Source organism: Talpa europaea, assembly GCF_964194135.1.
Source record: "Talpa europaea genome assembly, chromosome: 7".
NCBI classification, from domain to species: Eukaryota; Metazoa; Chordata; class Mammalia; order Eulipotyphla; family Talpidae; genus Talpa; species Talpa europaea.
In genome coordinates, this window is record NC_140074.1 from 20771953 (window position 1) to 20797167 (window position 25215).

Sequence of the window (25215 nt, forward strand, 5' to 3'; positions counted from 1 at the left end):
AAGGTAAAACATGCAATATTTCATGAAGGAAAGAGCATTTTAATTAAGGTTGACAATTTAATTTTATAATATCATACATTCCACAGCAATGTGATTTCAAAACACCATTGACACTAATAAAAATTTTAAAGTTACCAAGTCAGTAAGATTTAATTTATGCATTCATTCATTTATTCGCTTAGCAAAATTTACTAAGTAACCACGGTGTACCAGTCACTCGTCTATGTACTGGAAACAAAGCATGAAACAAAAATAGATAAAGTCCTTGCTCTGGTAAAGCTCACAATCTGGAGGATTTTTTTTCTTAATCACAAGCACAAATACTACACAATCTGTAAAAATCAAACGGAGGACATTTGAATTCATAATTATTACTGAAGCCTATCTATCATAAATTCATTTTCAGATGCTAAAAAAACTTCCTAGATCAAGCAAATAATGTATGCATAGGCTGGAATATGAATAAGTTTCCAGAGAAGAAATTTAAGAAACAGTGTTTCCCCATCTCTCTCGAATAATGCATTCCCTAGAGAATAAATACTACAAGGTGTCAAGATTATCCATGAAGAGCTTAACAGTTTTCTGTTAAGATGTTGAAGGTGAAATGAAAATTTCATATAAAGAAATATATATTTCTAAGATACTGTTTCTATTTGACATTAGGAGAACAATGTTGAGCTTCTTTAAGGATAATATACTATTTTTAAATCTCCTTGGGTAAATCTTTCCTACATGCTATCTGATGATTAAATCTTACTTCAGTGGGGTATGAAACTGAAAGAGCTCAGGAGAAAAGGAAAATAATAAAAACAAATAACCTGAAATTTCAAAGTGAGTAAGAATATCAAAAATGTGCTGTGGCAACATGTGACCCCATACCTCTAAATCATATACAGTACTATAAATCAACGCTACCTCAATAAAAGAGATTTTTAAAAATTTAATAATTGTACATGTATCTATACACAAGTCTTCACTGAGAGAGAAATAGTTGAAAAGATCTCCAATGAGAGTGAAAAAACCTGAGGCTTAGATCCAGCTCTACCACTGACTATAAATTACCCTGGTAAGTCATTTAATGTTGTTCTTCTTACAATCTCTAAGTATCCACGTCTGAAGATCATGACATCAATATCAATTTATGCAATTCTCAGTTGCATAAAGGTAAAACTTTACTATCACAGGTCTTCTACAAATTAATGTAGAATTTAATTATAAAATAATGTTCAAAAATTCTAAGACAAAGTTAAACTTCATAACATACAAACAGCTACTATAATAATCAACAATTCCTCACACAGAAAGAACTAGAATAGAAGGTATCTTCAGAACATTTTGCCATGGTTGTGAATTGTTATTTATATTCTTAATAAATTACCAACTTCCTTTATTACCTTCTAAACAACAACTTAAAAACTGCTAGCTTACTCTAAAATTAAACTTAAGAAAGCTAACAGTCTGCTGAAAAAACGAAGTCAGAATTATCAATTTCATCTTGCAAACAGCCCAAAATGCAAAAGTGGAAATGAGGCATTTGACATTATTCTGTGCAAATAAATATAAAATAATTTAGAACTTTTAAGAGAGTCTAGATGGCAGACACAAATACCTAAGAGCTAAACTAAAAGAAATTAATCAATAAAGCTCATCAGTAAATAAACAAGAGTCAATTAAAAGCCTTTCATTATGCATATCTGGCAAATTTCTTTAGCACAGCTACTTCCAAGTTCCAAAATAATAATACTCCTTCAAAATCAAAATTACAAAAGGGTAAATTACTTGTCAATTATCTCAAGCACTGGAAAAGAGAGATATTCTTAAGAACTGCCCTAAAAGTAAGCATATTAACAAAGTTAGCAATAATTTAAAAAGATGACACTGTTGATATACCATCTATTTAACAAAGGTAATTCCATTAAACAATGCAGTTATAAATCCATTCGGGACATAGCTAAACAAAGACTTACTTAGCAAATATTAATACCTTATATTTGAAAATGCAATCCTAGGTGAGGGATAAGAGGATAATGATGTTTATTTTGAGTTATTGGTTAAAATGCTACATGGATCTTTCTCACTGACAGATGATTACAGTGTTCCCTATATGTCTTTAAAATTTCCGGGCCTCCCCTGGTGACACAGTGGTTGAGCGCTGGGCTGCGAGGCTGCCTGCACCCTCTGCAGCGAGGGTTTGATCCCTGCCAGCCGTGGACATACCCATATGGCACATCAGACCTCTCTTGACTCACCCGCTGTTCCCCTCAGCAGTGTATTTCAGTCAGTCTGTCTGTTCTGTTCCCCACTCTGTCACTGGTGAATCCTCTTACCCTCCCATGCATCTGGCCTGTACCCCGGGTCTTGTATGCATGAATGGACAGATCTTAAAAAAAAAATTTTCCTTCAGCAGTCCATTCTGCAAAGAAATTCCATCTAAAATTGAAGTTACAGACTCAGAAATGGAATCCTAAGAAACTGTGTCTATAGAACACTATAACACCTTCAAGGGAAAACAAAACAAAACATGGGTATACTGGTATGGCAAATGTAACTCAGGCTCTGGATTACCCAGGGTAATGACCCCATATCATCACCTTGCCTGATGGTACTAATATATGATGACATTACCTATTGGGAGGCACCCTATAGCCCACTGACTGAGTGCAGTCAATCTTTGGGCCTCACGTATATAAATTTCAATATTTACAGAGCAACCCAAAATGAGCCAGGCATTATTAATTCAAAAGTAATGAGGCACTGTCCCTGCCCTGGAGAAGATTTCACAGTCAATAGAGAAGAGTAAGTATAGGGCAATGTAGTAAGTATACAGGTGTTAGAAATCACAGTTGAAGTTATTATGGACGCAAGTATGAGAATTACCTAGTTTAGGACAGGCATGAACTAGGGCAGAGAACAGAGATTTTAAATAGAGATTTAAAATAGAGAAGTAAGGGCCTCCCCAGTGGCACAGCGGGTTGAGCGCTGCACTGTGAGGCTGTCCGCAGCCTCTGCAGTGTGGGTTCAATTACCAGCCGCCCAGAGAGATACACACATGGCACAGCAGACCTCTTCTGTCTTGCCCACTGCTCCCCTCAGCAGTGTCTTCGGTCCGCCTGCCTGTTCTGCTCCCTGCTCTGTCTCTGGTGAATTCTCTCACCCTCCCGCACCTCTGACCTGTACCCCAGTTCTTGTATAAATAAATTTAAAAATCTGTAAAAAAAAATAAATAAATAAAATAAAATAGAGAAGTAAGTCATGAAAGGGTTGGGTGAAGATTCCCGGGAGAAAAAGGTGGGCATGAAAAGCAAAAGCACAGAAGCCAAAGAATAGCACCACTTCCTGTGTGGAACCAAAAGTCAGTCAGTGTATTGCTGAAGCAGAAACTGTAAGATAAAGATATGGGAAGACAAAACTGATGAAATAGGTAGAAGCCATATTATACACAGGGCCTAGCATGACATACTAGAGTTTATCCTGTAGCCCAGGGATTTTCCAACTATTTCAGAAACTAACCTATCTTTTTTTTTCAATCAACAGTTTCCAGGAAATAACATGTAAATTTTAAGGAACACAGCTGAAGCAGCGTGGGGCCTTCCCTGTGCTTAGCCCACACACCGCAAGTGCAGTTTGAAAACCACAGCTGTGATGACTGAAGCAAGGGAGTGAGACAGTAATATATGCTCTCCTCATACACCACTCTGAGGGATGCTTAGAGAGTGGCCTTTTGCAGGATGAGATTAAGGGCAGAGACGCCAGTTAGGAACAGTGGTGACAGCTACAATCAGAGAAAATGACAACCTGAGTCAGGGCCATGGTAGCAAGGATAGAAGAAAGGAGGTATCTTTCAGGACCATCAGGAAGTCTTGGTAAAGCCAAACTAAGTACACAGATAGAGACTATTTGGTCCCAGCTGGCAGTATTACTTGATTTTAATTGGCAGGTTTCTGATGAAGATTTTAACTCATTAATAAATTTCCAGGAGGAGGAACCTATTTTCTCTATGTATTGTGCAGTAAACTAAATATTCCTAATATATATTTCTAATCAGCTCTCCTAACTAATACCTAACTTTATTACCTTTTGTCATATTCAATACTTACTTATCAATAAAACCTTTGTCTCTTTCTTAAAAAAAAAAAAAAACAAAGAAGATTCCATCCTACTCTAAGACATTTCTTTCTTCTAGAGAAAACATTATAGTCAAAGCAGCTGAAAAACAAAATATAAGCTCTAAAATTAGCATAGACCATTCCACTGCCCTCATTTATTTTACTTTACATTACCTTTCAGGACACTGCTGGAAAAAAGCTGTCAGCTGCTGCAAAAGTACCGGCCAGCAATCAGGTCTATGTTCAAGCACAGTGATCAAAGGCTGAGGATGATTTCTGAAAAACAAGTCACATTGAAAGCTGTCATTTCAGGACTACACATTCTCAATATCCAAATATAGCCCACACCATTTACAGACTTTTCCAAGGATTCATAATTGTCATAAAACTATCATTGGCTGCATTTATTGCAGTTGGTTCCTTAGAACTGACACTTTTTCCCCTTTATCTAATTTTTACAGAAAAGAGAATGAACCCAAGAGACTGAGAGACCCAAATATGAGAACAGACTCTAGCACGAAATAGCTGTGGGATAATGGCCAAACTCCTGAATCCAGTAGCTCCCTTACATGCCTTCCCTTGACTCCCTTATTCCTAGGAGTACTTCATTTGCGCTCCTCCACGTTTTCTAAAACTGAAAACTCTGTTTCTTCTAACATTGTCCCAACATAGAAGGCATTATATCTCTCTCTATTTCCAGTTATCGTCATTCTTCTCAGCATATGGATCTTTTCCTCCAGCATACTTATGATGAGAAAAAAGATAATATTTCTCCCAAATTTCAGATTGTCCAAATTGAAAATGTCTGAAATATCTGTTGAGTGAGGAAGAATCATTTTATTAGTAGTATAGCCATTAAGAAATGTAGACTTAACAAAACATTAGATCTGAAACCTGAAGAATTCTCAAATAAAGAAATTTTTAAAAGAACAATAAAACAAGTTATTTTAAATAGTTCAAAAATATCCTAAAAACTGTAAATACATCAGCTTTTTGGTCTATGAACAGTTTTTATTTTTTTTTTTTTTTTTTTATAGAGGCATGCTTTATTTATTTGTTTGCTGGTTTGTTTGTTTGTTTTTGTTTATACATGCACTGGGTACAGTCAGAAGCGTGGGAGGGTGAGAGAATTCACCAGAGCCAGAGCGGGGAGCAGAGCAGGCAGAAGGACTGAAGTACACTGCTGAGGGGAGCAGCGGGCGGCAGGAGAGGTCTGCACGCCATGTGGGACCCTCCTCCGGTGGCCGGGGAGCAGCCGGGGATCGAACCGGCGCCGCAGAGGCCGTGCGCAGCTTCGCAACCCAGCGCTCAACCGCTGCGCCACCGGGGAGGCCCTATGAACAGTTTTTAGTTAACACTGATGTGGCTTTCTCCACCACAAAAATTTTTTCAATAAAATTTTTAATGCTCTTTGTAAAAAAAATATAAATATATACACAGGAAGTAACTCTTTAGCACAAAAAGAATAACACATATGGTGCTATTCTTTAATCTTAATTTTAACCCAACAATACATCACTAGCAATGATTTTTCAAAAAGAAAAATCAGACCATCAGTTACACCCAAATGATTTTTTAAGACCGCCTTCTTGGTGGTTCCCAAAATATGATTACCTTACCAGCAATATCACTCATCGCCTGAGAACTTGTTAGAAATCCAAATCAATTCTCAGGCCCAGCACAGATCTAACAAAGAGCCCTAGAGACAACTCTGATGCACTACTATAAAGCACTGGTTCTCAACCCTGGTTGAATACTAGATTTATCTGTGAAGCTTTTTTAAAAATACCAATGGCCAGATCTCACTAATAATGGGGTTGCTAGCAGTAGAGTCCATTAGTAATTTTTTTTAAACTCTTCTAACAATTCAACTGTGTTGCCAGGGTTGAGACCTACAAGTGAAAAACCACAGAAGAGGGAAGTTTTATGATTTTTGTTCTCTTTCAAACAAGTATGGCAGATCTATCACTCTGAAACACTCAAGTTAAACATCTTCCTGTTACTACTACACAGTTTCTGGATATTGTAACACCATCTCTCTATTTCTCCTCATCCTCACCTAATGTATCAAGCACTAACTTCACATGCTGGCAGCCTCCTATTTGTTAAAGCACAGACTATTCCTCACTGATCAGATGAATTGCCATTGCCATTGCTAAGAAATAAATTGCTCCAAGCAATTTATATGCCAAGACTCAAAAATAGTATCAAAATCACATTTCCAAATTCCAACGTGTTGGCAGTTAAACCTATGTAGAATTTGCTTCCACCCGGGTTACCACAGATATTAAGAAACAAATGTTACAAATTCTACAAGTCTCTCAGGCATATCACATCAGCTGAACTTAGGTGGTGAGTTCAAGTAGGCCATATTCAATTAAACATGAAAAAAAAAGGAAAGGGATGATGTCTTCTGATAGTCATCATGCTGACCATCCACTAATTTTCTAGCTAATGGCATTCATGACCATTTAAGAAGAAAATCCAATAAATTAACATATAGGTTTTGTGTAATCATAAGTCATCCCTTTCCTGTTCCCACTCCTTACTCCAAAAAACTATTAAGGCTCTATCTCCTTGTTAAAAGTTTATCCAAGTTAAATCAAGTCATCAGTAATAAGAAGTATGCTTTCAAAGTAGTATTAGAAATAGCAAACATAGAGCAAAGAGCTATTATAATTAAGCTTCTACTTCAATGAGATCATGATCACTGTCATTATAACTTTGTTGCATGAAGCTGAAGACCTGTTTTGCTACCTATTGTATTTGGCAGATTCTATTTAGCATCTCAAACTTAAACTTTAAAAATGGTATTAAATAAAATATAGAAATAGTAATTATCCAGATTAATTACTAACTTAGACATCTAGATAATTTTTCCAGGGAATTGACTGTCATATCCAAGTGAAAATATTGTAAGAGAAAAATACACAATGTTGATTCTAAGAAAATCCTGAAACTGTAAGGGATGGGGGCAAGTCCAAAATAAGAACAATAATTCTTACTGTTGATTAACACTTGATTACTAACATTATACTATTTAAACTGAGTACCACTATTCCAAAAACAGTTATAATTGCCAAAATCTTGTTTTAATACTTTACACATAATGAAGAACTAAATTTCCCTTTATGAATCATCATGTATAAATAAACAAAATAATATATAAAGTCTTGTGTATAAGTAATAGAATGGATGACACTATTTAATTACATATACTTTAATATGCAACTGCCATACATGAAGGTTTCTCAATCTTAGCTCTACTGACTTTTGGGAATAGATAACTCTTTGTTGTTATTCAATGCACTATAAAATGTTTAGAAGCATTCCAGGCCTCTACACAGTAGATACTAATAGCATTCTCCCTAGTCATGACAATCAAAAATGTCTCCAGACACTACCAAATGTCCCCTGGGGGGTAAAATTGTCCCTGGTTAAAATGCACTGCATTAGATAAAATGACAACCACTGTGAGAGGCACAAAATTGATTAAAACATGGTATCATTTTTGAGTTGTTAAAAAAAAGATTGTAATTGTACCTTCACTCTTCCCTATGCTGCATCAAAAGCAGTTAGTTGATCAATCATGCTCAAAAATTTAAGTTTCTTATGGAAATATAGCTATCAAATATTAACATATGGTGTTCAAGTTAATCAGACAATAGAAACTTAAGACTTAAAATGGAAAAAAATGTGAAAGTATTCCTTTATGAATATAGAATCACGTTCCAAAATAAGTAATATACATGCTAATTTGAATGATAGAAAGTAGAGCTATTTTCCTATTTAAAATAATATATTTAGATCATTTAAAATGTCATAAGGCTAAGTAAGTTCACTCTTGATGTATTCAAAGACTGATGACTAAATTTATGGCTTATTCAATATTTTTCTTTTCTTTCTTCCTCTCACTCACTGCTTAACAGTCATTCTGCTTGTTCAAGTAAATCTACCTGTAAAAGATCTAGATAGATAGAAGGACTCACCATAAAACAAGTCAACTTTCTCTAAATTAGAAGACTGTTGATCAAGAAAAGTAACAATTACAAGACTGTTGATCAACAAAAGAAAACCAAACTGAAACAGTTGTACCTTAAACTTTCAATTATTCCCAAACCTGTTATTCAAATTAATGATTCAATTGTCTAAAATGTTTACGAAAAATGATAAATGGGTTAACCATACAATCAACCTGATCACTTGTAAAATCTAGTTTTACAAGTTACACAAGATTTTTTAACAAACATAAGGGTCTCCCTAGACATTAATCTAGGGGTTAAAGTCTCAACACCATGAGCCAGGGAGCTAACCCACATGGTGCAGCAGACCTCTCCTGTTTTGCCTGCTGCTCCCCTCAGCAGTGTATTTCAGTAGATCTGCCTGTTCTGCTCCCCACACTGTCTCTGGTGCTTCTTACCCCCTGCATCTCTGGTCTATATCCCAGTACTTATATGCATAAATAAATAAAAATAAATCTTAAAAAAAATAAAAGTGAATATATTCTTATACAGACACATCTATAACTCAGGGGAAAAAAAAAACTACAAGTGAAGACATGAGGTTACTGAAATAGTAGAGGAAGGCACAAAATTAAGAGTCAAGAGTTGCAAATTTACATTCTATCTCTGCCACAAATCCTGTTATCTCAGGCAAGAGAATTAACCTCTCTTGGGAAAAGTCTCTTGATGTATAAAATGAGAAAATCAGACTAAGTATCTTCCAGTGCTGAAGTTATTTAACCCAAGCCACCCATTAAAACCCTCACCTTCATACTACTCAGGACTAGAGATAGAAAAGAACCAAACCTTGTAAAGGCAGAAAGCCATAAAGGTAACTCTCAACTATTAATAATTCTATGCTAAGCTTAAATGATTCTAAAAGCAATGTCAAATAAAATCTAAGATCTCAAAAGAGAGATAAATCATCCATTTTTTTTTATTTCAAAGAGAAGTGCTATGTCTAGAATTGAGTTCACATAAATGTTTAAATCAGAATTTTCTAACTCTTGAGACATCAACTATATTCTCCATCAATATAACCTAGCAACTTCTTTGGTCTCTAGTATCTCTCTTTCTTACTGTCCATTTTTTTCCAACCAAAGAAGAACCAATTTCTTGTACAGTTTTTACACTTTTCCATTCATGATTTGTGTTTCACTGCCATGATAAGGAAAGCATTTAACACAGTACCTTGTACATAAAATATAAGTAGGGTACTACTATGAATATCAAGCAGGTAACTTATATTTAAACAATAGTATAAGTAGCTTAAAAATTGGTGTGTCTTTTTATTCTTTGTATGTTTCCTCTTCAATGCCAAATGTACTTCTACAATTAATGTAACGTACACACACACACATGCACACACTCCCCAAATCAGCTTTTTAATTTCTTTGAATTCTGACTGGATCATGGAAAACCCACTTAGCACAGTTCCTTTAGGACAGTGTCTCAATTCACACTGCTTGGGGGTGGGGGTGGGGGGGAGCATAGAGAAAACAGACAGAGTTTGATACCTAATTCTTCAGTGCTTCTCACCCTTTAATAATACTGTCAACAACACAGTGCAGTACATGCATCTTAACAGAATGGAGGAGGAAAAGAAATGAATGATAAATTCTTGGTTCCACTAGGCTAGCACAGAGGCAATGATATAATAAGGTATGCACTAGATTCACCTTGCCAAGTATAAATACATCAGTCTTAATAGAAAAGAGGGAGTAAAAAAATTAGTCTTGTGCTAGGCAAATCAAAAAGCAAAAGTTATATGTAACCTTTAGGTCACCTCAACCTTTCTACTACATCTCTAAATATGATTTGATTTACATCATAAATTCAGCGATAGACACAGATTGCGTTTTCTGTGTGAGGAAACAATGCCTGCAGTCACCATGCATTTTCATGTATGCAGCTGTGACCCTGGCGCTTTCAGAAGCATAGCATAGCACTTACTACATCAAATATGCATTTTAAAAGCATTTCTCTACCTGCTCTGAATTTTGATTTGCAAGTGCTGGTGAGAAGCCAAAAAGGGTTTTTTTTGTTTTGTTTAAAAAAAAAAAAAGCTCTGCAGATTTGTAGATTTTAAGTTAAATTACTGACAAAAATTGTTATGAAGAGTCTTAAAAATTTTTACTATAAAAAAATTAGACAATATTTGTAAGTTATTAGGTACCCAACAGTTTTAAGACAAATATAATTTATATTTTCCACGCAAGCTCTCAGAAAAAAAAAGACCTAGAGAAAAAATGAGTTGAACTTTGACATTTTTTATGAATTTCATATTTTCTTTGGGTCTATAAGGTAGACAGGGGAATATTAGGATTAACTTGAAAATAAACTCCATATTCAAATAATTCTGCCCTCATACAAAACCTTTTTCTTAGGATTCCAATACTGAGAGACAGTGTTTTAATGCAAAGGTGTCTGCCAGTGTCAGAAGTCTAAGATTATTTTAGGCACAAGGTGATGGCAGGTGGGAGGGGGTGAGGGGGGGCAAGCAAATTGTGTTGGTAGGGAGAGATGATCATACAAATACTTAAGGGATCTAAAACTTCTTTAAATTCTATGTCCTGATGACAAACAGACAAGTAAGCTGGTAAGGCAAAATTACAACACTTCATGATCTTAAAGACATTTATCAGCAAAATACCATCCCCATCTTTAAACATCCATATTTAGAATAATGTATAATGTATTTTCTAGTGGCAGTTTCTACCTGGAAGATTATTCAATATGTGCAGCTTATTCTTTAAGTATGACTATAAATCCCAGGTGCAAACCCCAGGTGATTACAACCATAAACTGAGAAAAAAGACTTCCCTCGGTAGGAAAGAGAAAGAAATTTAAACAGAAGCAAAATATGCAGTTCAACAGAAAGAACCTAACTGCAAGGAGCCAGATGCCCCTTGGAAAGTACTACTGGCTCTGTTTCCCAATTAATGCCCTAGCTTCTTTCTTTTCCTTAACTCTGGTTTTCTCAGGGGACAGATCTGACACTGATGCACCCATCTTTCCCATCTTTTTTACTTGACTCTTCTATAAAGATGTCTACTTACTTACTAAATCAAGAATTCACAAGTCCTCTGAAATTATATGCAAAAATTTGAGTTCATGTCCATAAGTACATTTTCTAGGGCAAGGTCAAAAATCTTTTATGAAAGTCTTAAAAAGATCCTGACACTCCCTCCAAAAAAAAGATTAAATACCAGTGAAATAAAGCTAACCATGTCTAGGGTAACTGCTATATTTCAGCCTTGTTTAAAAAAAAAAAAAAAGCCTATAAAGTAATCACTCTTTCCAAATTAAAGTTTATATGTGATGTGTTCTACCCAGAAAAGGGGCTTCCTGAGAATGAAAGATTTTGTAATTTCAGCAAAATAAAATATATTAATGTATTCTACTGGTTCCAATCCCTTATGGCAGCTTGATTGTGTAGTACAAATGATTTAATAATGGTGTTATGCTTACTTTATAATAAATAAAACCAAACAGCTACATCTCAGGGGATCACTTTAAAGAACATATTCAATTATTAAAATAATCAGTTTCCCAAAAAGAAAATTGCTCACTTGGACAAGAAAAACCATGATAATAACTGATGGTTGATTTTCTTTTTAAGTGTTAACAGGATTCTAAGCAACCTCATTAAGAAATAGTAACTGTATTAAGGAAACTTGTATAGAAATTAAAATTTGTAACAAATACTCATAATTAAAAACAAAGTATATTTTCAGGAAATTACAAAATGTAGTTTATCTTCAGAATACATTAAAAAAAGACAAAAACAAAAAATTCATTAGATTTAGTAAGCATACAAAATTATAGAATAAATAAAAGCATAGCCATGCAGTAGAATATTATGCAGCCATAAAAGAATGGGATGAAGCATTAATCATGCTACAGTATAGATGAAACTTGAAAATATTATGCTAAGTGGAAAAATCCAGATATAAAGGTCACCTATTTTATCATTCTATCATTCTATTTATATGAAATGTCCAGAATAGGCAAATCCATCAACACAAAAAGTAGTGTTTTCCAACAACTGAGTAGAAGGTATAGAGGAATGAATGCTAATGGATATGGGTCTTCCTTTGGGGATAATAAAAATGTTTTGGAATTACACAGTGATAACACTAAACAACTATGTGAATATACTAAAAAAATCACTAAATTATATACTTTAAAAGGGTGAATTTTATGCTATATAAATTCTACCTCAGTTAAAAATGTATTAAAAAATGTTCCAAACTTAACACAGTCACAAACCATTGTAAATTTGGTTAAATGCTTCTTTTTTTTTTTCCTGCTCTGTTTTTGTTTTTTGTTTTTTTTTTTTTTAAAGATTTATTTATTTACTTATGCAAGCACTGGGTACAGTCAGAAGCAAGGGAGGGTGAGAGAATTCACCAGAGCCAGAGCAGGGAGCAGAACAGGCAGAAGGAGCGAAGTACACTGCTGAGGGGAGCAGCGGGCGGCAGGAGAGGTCTGCGTGCCATGTGGGACCCTCCTCCAGTGGCCGGGGAGCAACCAGGGATCGAACCAGCTGTGGCAGCTTTGCAACCCGGCGCTAACCACTGCGCCACCGGGGATGCCCTAAATGCTTCTTAATTTTAGGAAAATTCAAATATTATGCGATGTATATGAATACTGCTAATACAATAAACTTACAAAGAAAGTAAGTTCAAATTTACTCCCTCATTATCCTTGGTTGATCACTTAATTGTACCCACATTAAAGAGGCTGATATGGAAAGGTGATTATGTTTTTCTAATATCACTGTGAAATACCGTGACATTATTTGGTATTTTAACCACTTATTCAGTGATCCCCAAGTTTAGCTCCACAGCAGAATTCCTTGAGATTTTTTAAAAGAATATATATAGGTTCTAGGTATTCACACTCATCCCACTAAGCTTTCTAAAACATAATTTATAAAGGTGGGATCTCAGAATCTATAGATGAAGTAAATTTCCAGGCATTCCTACCATTTCCACCTAGAGTGCATCCCTATCTCGATTTCCACTAGTAGCTGCAGACAGTAAAAGATTTGGAAAATCACTTTTTAGAAATCATCACAGTAAAAATTGGCTGGTAGGATGTGAACTTAAGAGGGGCAAGATATTTGCAGGATCTTGATGTGTCTTCCCCACAGATTGTTTATTGGGTATAAGTTGAAAATTACTATACAGTATAAAAATTGACATTACTTGCAGTGAATAAAATTAAAATCACTGGTGAGGATTGTTAAAACATGAAATTCATTGAATAAATTTAGATATAACTGGCTTTATTAAATGATTCATGAATCAGGTAACATTTATGCATTAAGCAGAAAAGTGTTGCAGGGAGTGAGAAAGAGGATGGCACAAGAAAAGAATGATTTCAGGTCAAGCCATCTTCCCTGATGAGAAAACAGGGAGAGTCTTGTCACAATTTACCACATTAGCAATGACCAGGAAATTCCAGATTGATTGGCTTAAATTTTCAGTTTGGATTAAAGTTTGTAAGTATTAAGTCATGATAAGGCTTGGCGTGAAGGACCACATTTTGGGCCTGTTCCTTTTTCTTAATAGGGGCAGAATGGACATCATTACCTCAGATGTGACATCCTGAGAAGGACACTGCATCATTTTATAGTATTCAAAAATGGCAATGTCATAAAAGATGCAGGATGAGAAACAGCTCCAGATTTCAAGAATATGAAGATTTGACCACTCGGGCCTCCCCGGTGGCGCAGCGGTTGAGCACTGGGTTGCGAAGCTGCCTGCAGCCTCTGCAGTGCCGGTTCAATCCCCTGTTGCTCCCCGGCCACCAGAGGCGGGTCCCACATGGCGCGCAGACCTCTCCTGCCTCCCGCTGCTCCCCTCAGCAGTGTATTTCGGTCCTTCTGCCTGCTCTGCTCCCTGCTCTGGCTCTAGTGAATTCTCTCACCCTCCCGCGCTTCTGACTACCCAGTGCTTGTATAAATAAATAAATCTTAAAAAAAAAAAAAAAGATTTGACCACTCAAGGCAGCATATGATCCTATTCTAGATTTCATACACTGGAAATAAAAAGGGAAAGACTATGAAAGGACATCATTAAGACAAATGACAAAACTGGAACATGGAGTTTAAAATATTGAATAATTTGATAACTGTACCCTAGTTATATGAGAGAAAATCCTTTTTCTTGAAAACACTTACTACTGAATATATGCAGTCAACTATCAAATAAAAAGGGCAAAGTATAAATAAACTGATGTCTCTAACCTCCCTAGACATAATCTTCCTGCACGCTTCAAATGGTGGCTGGAGGTCATCCTTCAAAACGGATATTAGAAAAAAAAAATGCAAAATTATCTTAACGCTAAGAAAAAGCTAGCTATCAAAATTAAAACTGGGGTTTACATTTTAAAATTCACAATCACAAACTACTTTAGTGTACTTTTAGTCAGTGTTTACCTTGGAATTTTGTTTTGTTGTTTGATGACCCAAAGGGATGAATGTACTAGCCTGAACAGATACCTAAGAGAATCGACAGGAATTACAAAGCACTTCAGTCCTTAAAGCATGTGTCTAAGTTCTTGAAATGCACTCGCCATTTGAACTACATTAACACTATACACATAGAACAAATACACTTATAGATCATATAATCTACTTTAATCTACTCAGAGTATAACCATCGCTATTGGCCTAGTCACTCATTTCGGAGCACACCATCTGCCAATTTTTTTTTTAAATATTTAATATTCCCTTATTTCAGAAAGCACAGCTTGATGTTGATCAGACCAAATCTTTCCACAAATAAGATTCTTAACATTTGATATTTGTGCATGTCAGCCACTGTCTGGCACATCAGAATGATGCCCGGATTCTGGAACAAGCAGTTACTGCTCATGAATTCACAGCTATTTCCTCACTTCAGCTGAGGGAAGAGAGATCTTAAAAAGATTGCTATCATATGAATATGCAGAGAAAAATTAAAAGCAAAAGCACATGATAAAATTTCAGGGGGGGGTGGGCAATTTTACAAAGCAAGTATGAAAATGAGCTTCTAATGAATTAATAAATCATAAAAAATAATTTAGTTATTCTTCCTTGCAACTGAAATACCAGCTCAAATATTGATTCTCTGTCCCACTTTCTACATGGTCATAATAAGAGACTATGTTTAAATAACTTAGTTAAATATAAGCAAGTTACAGGAAAGTGGAGTTGAAGATAACCAAAAGAAAATTCAAAGCAAATAGAGGGCATGGGGGTTGGGGGGTGGGCGGATGGGAATAAGTCTCAACTACAGAATATCTTAGTAACAGTTTTTTTAAAAGTAATTAGCATAAAAATTGCTCATAGTTAGAAAAGCACTTCTAAAAAATTGTTAAACAGTTAAATGCCTAAACTAGAAGTCACAAGCATGCCTCTGGATTGGATCCAGTAAGACGGTGTTTAAAAATGCCCACCCTATTATTTTTAAATATCTGAGTTGTTTTCCAGTGTTTAGAAATCAGAATAATTCACATAAAATGTTATTAGCAGTGAAAGAACTGAAGGCCTGGGAACAATGAAACCCCTATTGCTCATTGCAAAAATTGGCTAGTAGTTCTCAACCTTACCTGAACACTGAAATTCACCTTCCTAGGTGAATTTACACCAGTGCTTTGAAAATACACCAATGCCTGAGGGTGACCCTCCAGGCATTCCTGGTAGGCCCAGACATTTCTATATTTAAAAGTACTTCTGTGGGTTCAGAGTTGATACTTGCAGGCCTAAAGTTTTGCACTTGGCATTTGTTCTTCATTTAATCACAGTAATGAAATGTTCTAGTTACTCCCATCCTAAAAAGATTTGAGGGTTGACATTCCATTTAAATAACTCCATTTAATGTCATTACAGCCACACAACTAAAAAAGGATCACATTAATATAAGTTTACTAATTACACACTGACTCTCCAATGAAATCTATCTCAATCTCCTGTTAAAATGCAGGTTACCAGAACAGGTTACCAGACCATGTTCCATACACACATATCAAAAATTGAAGACAAACTACTTGTGTACTGTAAAAATTGAAAAACTGTTGGTTTCTCAGAGGGTGCTCAGGACTTTCTCCCCCCACTGCTCTTGCAACCATCTGCCCTCTGTCCATGAAGAACCCTAACTTGTCAGGGCCATGAAATTATTTCATTAAACAGAACAATGAGGTTTAAATCTCATACATTTTCCTCTTGCATTTGCATTAAGCTTGTTCTCTGATTAGATTACTTTTCCTTTACAACTGTTCTTTGGTTCTGCTCTTGGCTATGCATTGTCCATGGTGGATGTGATAAGATGAATTCAGGGCCTTCCAACTTAGGAACATATAGATCTTTTGCCTCTCAAGTAGGTAACAGAAATAAGGAAACATAATTAAGTTATTCAAATGCCCCCTAGTCTACTCCCAGGGGTTGCTTGCAGCTCAACCATGGACCATTAACCCTGAGGTAGAGCAATATTTCTCAAGAATAATCCACAAATGACTGTCATATCAGTGAGCAGTTGGGTAAATGTGCTGATATATATCTCATAAAAAACACTACGATATAAATGGGAATCTCTGGCACGTGCACTTAATAACCTGTATTTTTCACAAGCTCCCTAGGTGATTCGTATGCATGTTAAGTGTAAGAACCATGGAGCTCTACGTTCAAGAGAATACCCTGTCTGAAGCTCCTTCAGGAATTCACTGGGACCAAGAGAAGTCACTGGCTAACCTTCCAGGTCCTCACAGTCCCTCTCTACACCCTCATATGGGCACAACATAAAAAAATTCAATATAGGCTTATTTAAAATGATCACATATTTTGTTTTGCTATACTTCAAATTAATCAAGAATTAGGAAGAGAAGTGTGAAATATTTAAACTCCCACTGTATATTAGAGTCCTTAAAACCAGAAAAACAGATTAGTTTCATGCCCAGAAAGCTTACAATTATTTCTCATTCTACTTCTATTTTAAATTAATTCTACAGTATAAACAGTGAACACCTCTCAGTGGAGTTCTAAGCTTCTCATATCCTTTTTATGCTTTCATACACTGCTCATCAGTTGCCTTTCCTAGGCAGAAGATTGCTAACCAACATGCGGCAAAGAAGGCTCTAAAACAGCATGACAATTTTATGCTTGATTCAAGTAATAATAGCTGTTGAGGGGAATCTGCTCTTCAGGCTCACCTCTCTTCTGTTTCTACCATCTACAATCCCCCCTGGAGGAACTTAAGGCTCTTATACACTCAATTACACTCTACTGATTTATAGTGCCAAACAGCCACGCACATGAGGGCTCTCCATAAACATTACTGGATTATGCCGACTCAGGTGACTGAATCTGGATCTCTTAATGTGCCACCAATCTTAAGGCAGTATGATGTACCGAATATGGTTTCAGCTCCTTTAACTAGACTCCCTATTCACACCTTTCACCTATTGTTTTCTGAAGACACGACTTCAATTAGAAGAACCAACTACAGGAGAAAATGAATTATAAATAGGGGGAAAGGTAAAATATTACAGGTGACTAAAGCTCTTGCACACAATGAGGACAATAGGTATGAAAATCAAAGTAAGTCTATTTCTTCCACATAATAGAAAATGTCCTTTTACCATAATCTGAAATAGTGCTTCTTAATTGTTAGGGTGCCTATGAACTACCTGGAAAATCTAACAAGAATGCAAGCTATGTTTCAGGTAGCCTGAAGTGGGACTTGAGATTCTGCATTCCTAACATGCTCCAAGGTACTGCTGATGCCACTGGGAACTCTGTTACTTAGAATGGAAAGGGGGTGGTGGGGAGAAACAGCAGCTTTGGTATCACCTGGGAGCTTGTTAGACAAGAATCTTTAACCCACCCTAGACTAGAAGAGGAAAATTTCCCTTCAACAAGGTCCCAGGTGACCGGTATGCACATTAGAGAACAGTTGACACCATCTTGTACCTGCTGCAAATCAGAATCATGTAGGACCTTTTTAGATCTACAAATATCTAGGCCTCCCAACAGATCTGGTTCAGTTGGTTTGGGCATTTGTTACACCTATGTGTGTTTGTAAACAAGGTGGTTCTAACTGGCAGCCAGTTTTAAGAACAATTGAATTACTTCATCATGAGGGTTGCTCCCTGGCAGGCCGGGGATCGAACTTGTGCTGCAGAGGCTTCAGATTGCTTCATAATGTGGTGCTTAACCCTTGCACCACCAAGAGACCTCTCCTGTCTCGCCAGCTGCTCCCCTCAGCAGTGTATTTCAGTCAATCTGCCTATTCTGTTCCCCACTCTGTCTCTGGTGAGTCCCTCTCACCCCCACGCCTCTGGCCTGTGCCCCAGCTCTTGTATGCACAAATAAATAAATCTTTAAAAAAAAAAAGAACAATTGAATTAAACATATGCCACAAGGTAGAGGAAAACAGAGAGCAATTGCTCATAGGTTAGGAATTTCTTTTGAGATGACAGAAATGTCCTGAAATTTATTATGTGATAGTTACATAACTCTGTAAATATAAAACCATTGCAGTGACATTTTAAATGGGTCACTTATATATGTGGACCATATCCCCAAACTGTTTCATAAAACATTAAAACGTTCAGTAGCTTTCCTATTTTAAAATACCTAAGTAAACAACCCCAGCAAACAACAATGAAATGGAATTATTTTCTATGCTACAGCTCTGGCCAAAGAATTTAAACTTTTGAAAAAAGAGAAAAACACAGATGTTTACATGACTCATCTAGAAATATTAAGATCTGCTCATCTATTCAATAGGTTCATTCCTGGTCAACATAATGAATAAAGAAGAAACCTAAAGGGCCTCCCCGGTGGCGCAGCGGTTGAGCGCTGGGTGGCGAAGCTGCCCGCGGCCTCTGTGGCGCGGGTTCGATCCCCGGCTGCTCCCCAGCCACCGGAGGAGGGTCCCGCATGCGCAGACCTCTACTGCTGCCCACTGCTCCCCTTAGCAGTGTACTTCGGTCCTTCTGCCTGTTCTGCTCCCCGCTCTGGCTCTGGTGAATTCTCTCACCCTCCCGTGCCTCTGACTGTACCCAGTGCATGTATAAACAAGGAAACAAACAGATAAATTAATTAATTAATTAATTAATTAAAAAGAAGAAACCTAAAATGAAAACCTGTATCTCAAAGGGAACCACTATGTTTAAAAAAAAAAAGTACATTTATCAATGTGGAAATGTCTGTCCTGTATATCCCAAGTTTCCATTGTATTTCAAATAATTTTCCTTTTATTTTCCCTATTTAAAAATAAATTATACAAAAATGCAATTTTGACCTTATTTTTTAAATTGGCTTAAGAAACACTAGATAATGTACTCAGAAAAAATAAAAAATAACATTAAAATTTCAGAAATAAAATTTTAGGAAAGATCATTGAAATGTGTGAGACAGTACTTATTACTGAAAGGAAAGTACTATAAATATTTATAAAAAATGGGCACCACTCAATATTTTGGAGCTAGGATTCAATATTTTGTTTGTTAAGATTCAGATAAATGTGGTGTCAAATATTCAAAACAGCAGGTGCTGTGTATATTCAAGTTAATAGCAGTTGAGCAATATCCCTGGTGGGTCACCACAATGAAGGAAGTCACTTTCCCCCATGAACCAGTGCTTTTGTTCAAAGTCATATGTTCTCATTCTTTTAAAGCAGGCACATTCTTGATGATTATGGAACAGAGTTCCTAGCACCACATATACTGGTTTGGCATCTTCTACAGAGTTCTGCTCATTAAGTGGGAGGCCCTCTCTGAAAAACGGCTTTCTGAGACCTTCAAGGCAATTGCTAAGGATACTTTTATAAGCATGATGTTCTTGCTTGCCCACAACTCTCATAAAATCCCATTCTTTTTTTTTATAATTGTTGCTGTATTTTTTTTTTATTAAGTAATGCTATCATGTTACAGTCTATAGACCAAAAAAAGGCAAATTAACAGTCCTAATTACTGACCTTGTCTTGGGTGGTAACTGTTGGATTGTCTCCTATTATTTTCTTTTCCTTTTTTTTTTTAAAGATTTATTTATTTATTTATACAAGCACTGGGTACAGTCAGAAGCACGGGAGGGTGCGAGAATTCATCAGAGCCAGAGTGGGGAGCAGAGCAGGCAGACTGACAAAGTACACTGCTGAGGGGAGCAGCGGGTGGCAGGAGAGGTCTGCATGCCATGTGGGACCCTCGCCCTGCGGTGGAACCCTCACCCGGCGGCCGGACCCTCACCCAGCGACCGGGGAGCTTCTCAACCCAGCGCTCAACCGCTGTGCCACCGGGGAGGCCCCAGTCTCCTATTATTTTCTATTGAGAAGACGTTTAACCTCTTGCTAAACACCTGATTTAAATAAATTTGCTTAACGAAATTTTCAGTTTTCATAGTATTGGTAAGATGGTTATAGATTCCAGAGCAAAATGAGTGACCTGAATTTTGGGTAACAGATTTCATTTCCAAGGAGGCAATTCTGAAATCTACAATGATGATACTCTACATGTTGTACTCTTCATGGCAATCCCCTGAGTCTTTGAAACACTGCCTTCCTAAGAAGTCAAGAGTCACCATCATTGTTGAATTAAATAATAATTAATGGATTATGTGCTCAGTTCATAATTTAGTTAACAATTCATATTTACAGTCTTTTTTTTTTTTCAGAGAAAGGAAAAAAGGCTTACCTAATAGTATATATGTCCTGAATATTCTTCTCTCCACCTTGTCCTTCCTTGAGAGCTTGCATTTGTAATAATTTCATAATGGCTTTTATCAAGCCATGTGTATTCCTGTAAAGAAATGTAACAACATATTAAATGTCATAGAAATAAAGTGAATATTCTAATAAAGTGCTTAATCCTGCCCTTTTAAAATAAATGAACACTAGCCACACACACTGGGTAGTAGTCCCCCACAAAAAAACTGAGTTCATTCTATAACACAGACAAGAAGAGGCCTACAGAGGAGAAGCAGAGCCTAAGAATCAAACCACCACCCACTTGGGGGGGAAAAAAATCTATCGGGAAAAAAACAAACATTAGCCCACATAATTGCAGCCAGTGACCACATCAGTTGCCCATACAGAATAATCAAGTCCTTCATTTATAAATATTAGCAGACCATTAATAATAACCTGACATATGAAATGATCAGCTACTCAAAAAGTGGGCTTGGGGACAAATCAGAGTAAATTACTCCCCTTCATGCCCATTTAAAACAAAGTCAAAGGAAGTGGAGAACAGAACTTAAAATTTTTTTTTTTTATTCTCTATGAGAGGAAGGAAGATAATATAGATAAATGAAGAATAGCTTGCCCCTTTCATTTTTTCCTTATTATATTTTTTATTCGTAAAATGGAATTTTTTCCAGCTTTACTGAAGTACAATTGACAAATACACTTACAGCATATTTGAAGTATACATGGTAAATGTATACTCTGGGAAATGATTGCCACAAACAAGTTAACAAGCACCTTCATCACATATACCGTTAAATTTTTTTCATGAGAATGTTTACGATCTACTCTTAATTTTCAAGTATAAAATATAATATTGCTAATTATAGACACCAAGCTATATATTAGCTCCTTAGAACCTATTCATCTTATAACTAGAAGTTATCTCTTCCCATTTTCTCCACTCCACAATCCCTATGAGTTCAACTTTTTTCTTTTATAGATTCCACATATAAGAGATATATCCGGTATTTTATCTTTCTCTGTCTGAATTACTTCAATTAGCATTAGGTCCTTCAGGTTCATCAGTGTTGTCACAAATTAGTCAGATCTTTTTAAATAAGAGTCTCCCAGAAACAAAAAAGAAATCTTAGAAACAACAAAAAGGATTATTTTAAATGAAAAACTTAATTATTTTAATCATGATTGTCCATGTCAATTCCACTCCTAGGTATCAATCTGAAGAATACTAAAACACATATTCAAAGGGAAACAAGCATATGTTCTTTTTCTTTTAAAAATTATTTTAGAGGCCTCCTTGGTGGCACAAGGGGTTAAGACCCAACCTATACAGCTATCCGCAGCCACTGCAACACAAGTTCAATCCCCGGCCAGGGAGCTACTCACATGGCGCGGCAGACCTCTTCTGTCTCACCCGCTGCTCCCCTCAGCAGTGTATTTCAGTCATTCCCCCTGTTCTGTTCCCCACTCTGTCTCTGGTGAATCCTCTCACTCCCCATATCTCTGGCCTGTACCCCAGTTCTTATATGCATAAGTAAATAGATCTTAAAAAATTTTTTATTTTAATTTTTGGGGTTATAATTTGTTACTCTGTATGTGCACGTTTCACTCACTCTCCACCAGACCACCCATACCAGTACCCTCTATGTAACTCCCCCATTCTATTACTCCCCTGTCTGCCACCACCCCACTCTTGTTCCCTGCAGTAACCAAATTCTCTCAGTACTATTAACGATAGCCTAACTATGATAACAGCCTACATGTCCAAATACAGGTGAGTGGATGAGGACGATACGGCATATATGCATAGTGTAATACTACTCAGCTATCAAAAATAATAACTCTTGACCTTTGTGGCAACATAGATAGATCTGGAAGGGACTATGCTAAGTGCAATTAAGTCAGAAGGAGAAAGACAAATGCAGGATGGTGTTTAGGTCATGGGTATGGTGTGATAATGACACCTGCATGGAAAGATCTTATATTTCTAAAAGTTGTAAACCAATGTTACCTCAATTAAAACAAATAAACAAAAAACACCAAAAAAAAAAAAAAAACAGGCAAAATACAGTAGGAATAAATCTTACATACTGACTACAAATTAAAGTAATATTTAAGAGAGGATCTGAGGGGAGTACTATGAAAAAGAACAAAAATTAAGAAAATCTGTAACTAAAATCCCAGATGATTTTAACAAAATTATTGAGGAGCATTTTCAAGGGAAAGAAAATAAAAAGATAATAGTCTGAGATACAATATTTATAACATATGACAAAGGGTTAATATCCATAAACCAGAGAAGGCAACAAAATAAGGCAAATTATATAATAGAAAAATGAGGATATGGATATGCAAATCACAGAAGAATAAGATTCATAACATCCAGTGTTGATGAGTGACTGGGGAAATAAGCACTTTATGCTGTGCATACACTGGTTATGGGGAATAATTTGGCAGTATCTATAAAAATTTTAAATGTACATCTCCTTTTTCCCACAAATTCCACTTTCAAGAATCCATCCTATAGAAATACCCAATAGAAAATACTGTAATGCATTTGTTATTTTTGAAAAATGGAAGAAAAGAAGCACATGTTTGTCAACAGGGAAATCATTAAAATATGATATATCCATATTAGAAAATACTCTGCAGCCATTAATGATAATACAAACAGATCTATGGAAAGATATCCGAGACATCTGAAAAAAAGCAAATTTTAGAAAAATATATATATGAATTGAATGTCTAATTTTAAAACACTTGGAATATATATGGCTATACTTTTTTGTGAGTCTAGAAAGAGGACTCTAATTTCACTGCAATTAGCCTGTCCCTGATTTCATACGCCTGGGTGTGATTCCAGATTACCCTAGCTTTTTCTGTCTAAGAACAAGACCAAGATTTGAAGGAAACTCCTACACACAATGTCAGTTCAAAGTTTTTCTAGCACCGTCACTTCCTAATTTTCACTTAGGCCCTTTCAGTGAACTTTTTTTAAAAGAAAGGAACAGATTCTAACAAAATGGAGTTATACCATTAAGTTTTCAAAGAATGCTGTAGTTTTAACTGAGGAAGAAAATTTAAAATCACAAAGTGAGGAAGGACTCTCTGAATACAAATGATTAAACCTGATCTCCTAGATAGATATCAGCAAAAATTTAAATAATGAAATGACAACAGTGTCTCTGATTTAGAACCTGTCTCCAGCCACAGTTCAGCAGAGACACAAAGACATATTGTTTGATTTGAAAAAGTAGATTTGTGAGAAACAGCTTTAGGAACTGAAATTAGCCCTTAGATAAGTAGGCTCTCTGTGTTTGAATCACACAGGTACACATTTCAAAGTCAAGGCTTAAGGTAGGGTAGAAAAGATCTGATTAGATATTACAACTAGATTCATAGTATAATTGTCCAGGAAACAGCATTACCAAAAAAAGGTATATCCTGCTAGGTATTTCCACAAAATAGATTTTGTGCCTTAAATTCAACATGCCCCAAATCAAACTCACACTTTCTCCACATACCTGATCTTCAAATGTTCCCATGTCAACCAGTTCAGCAAGTCATAAATCAAGGAGTCACCTGACATATCCCTTGTAGTCATCTTCATAATTAATCCAGATGAAATGCTTCACCCCCTAATTAACCATCTATTTCCCTTCACCTCTAGAACAAGCAACCATAACCCCTTATCTGAACTACAGCAAGAATCACCTCAACTCATCTCCCTGTATCCATTCTATCTGCCTCCCCAACACCCACCACTTTGAATGTTATCTTCATATTGTAGCCAGGGTGGCCCTTTTGAAATCATTGATACCCACTAGATAAAACACTTCAATAGATTCCCTCTGCATTCAATAGATTCCTTCTGCATTCAAGATAAAGACCCAAATCTTCAAGACCAACTATCATTGCCTGTATAGTCTAATCCCTATGGATCGTCCCAGCTTCATCTCAAACAATCTCCCTTCACTCCTGGCATTCTTCAAGGCCTTCCTACTGGCTATCTTCCTCCAACCTCAAGGACTTAGCTCATTCTATTTCCTGTAACTGGAAAATTCTACCCTCTCCTCTTTGCCTAGATAAGTCCTATTCATTGTCAGTCTCATCATAGTATTACTTCATCAGGAATGCCTTCCTTCATCTCCAAGATGAGGAAAAAAACCCATATTAAAGGCAATCCCAGAACAATATACTTAGTGTGCAAGTAGTTTAATATATAAATGTGCAATAAGTGATTATGGTAACAACTCCTCTAAAACAAAATCACAGGTACAGCAACTATGCCTGTTTGGTTATCACAGCACCCTACACAGGTATAAAGAGATACTTACTAAGTATATAAAATTAACAGATGGGTAGAAGGATGAAAGACACCTTAAATATTACCTTGCTTGGCCAAAGAGGTGATCT

At 36.1% G+C, this 25215-nt stretch overlaps 1 protein-coding gene across 3 annotated transcripts in view; it reads right to left on the reverse strand.

The window, feature by feature from the left end:
* Positions 1–25215, reverse strand: part of FOCAD (focadhesin) — a gene marked incomplete at both ends in the record, with an annotated part of 251103 nt that overhangs the window by 198966 nt on the left and 26922 nt on the right. For 2 of the 3 annotated variants that reach the window (XM_084236532.1, XM_084236531.1), the window contains 2 exons: positions 4281–4382; positions 20789–20893. In XM_084236532.1, coding sequence (XP_084092658.1) covers positions 4281–4382; positions 20789–20893 — 207 coding nt within the window. The remainder of the gene's footprint in view (positions 1–4280; positions 4383–20788; positions 20894–25215) is intronic. The other variant, XM_084236533.1, reaches the window with a different exon arrangement.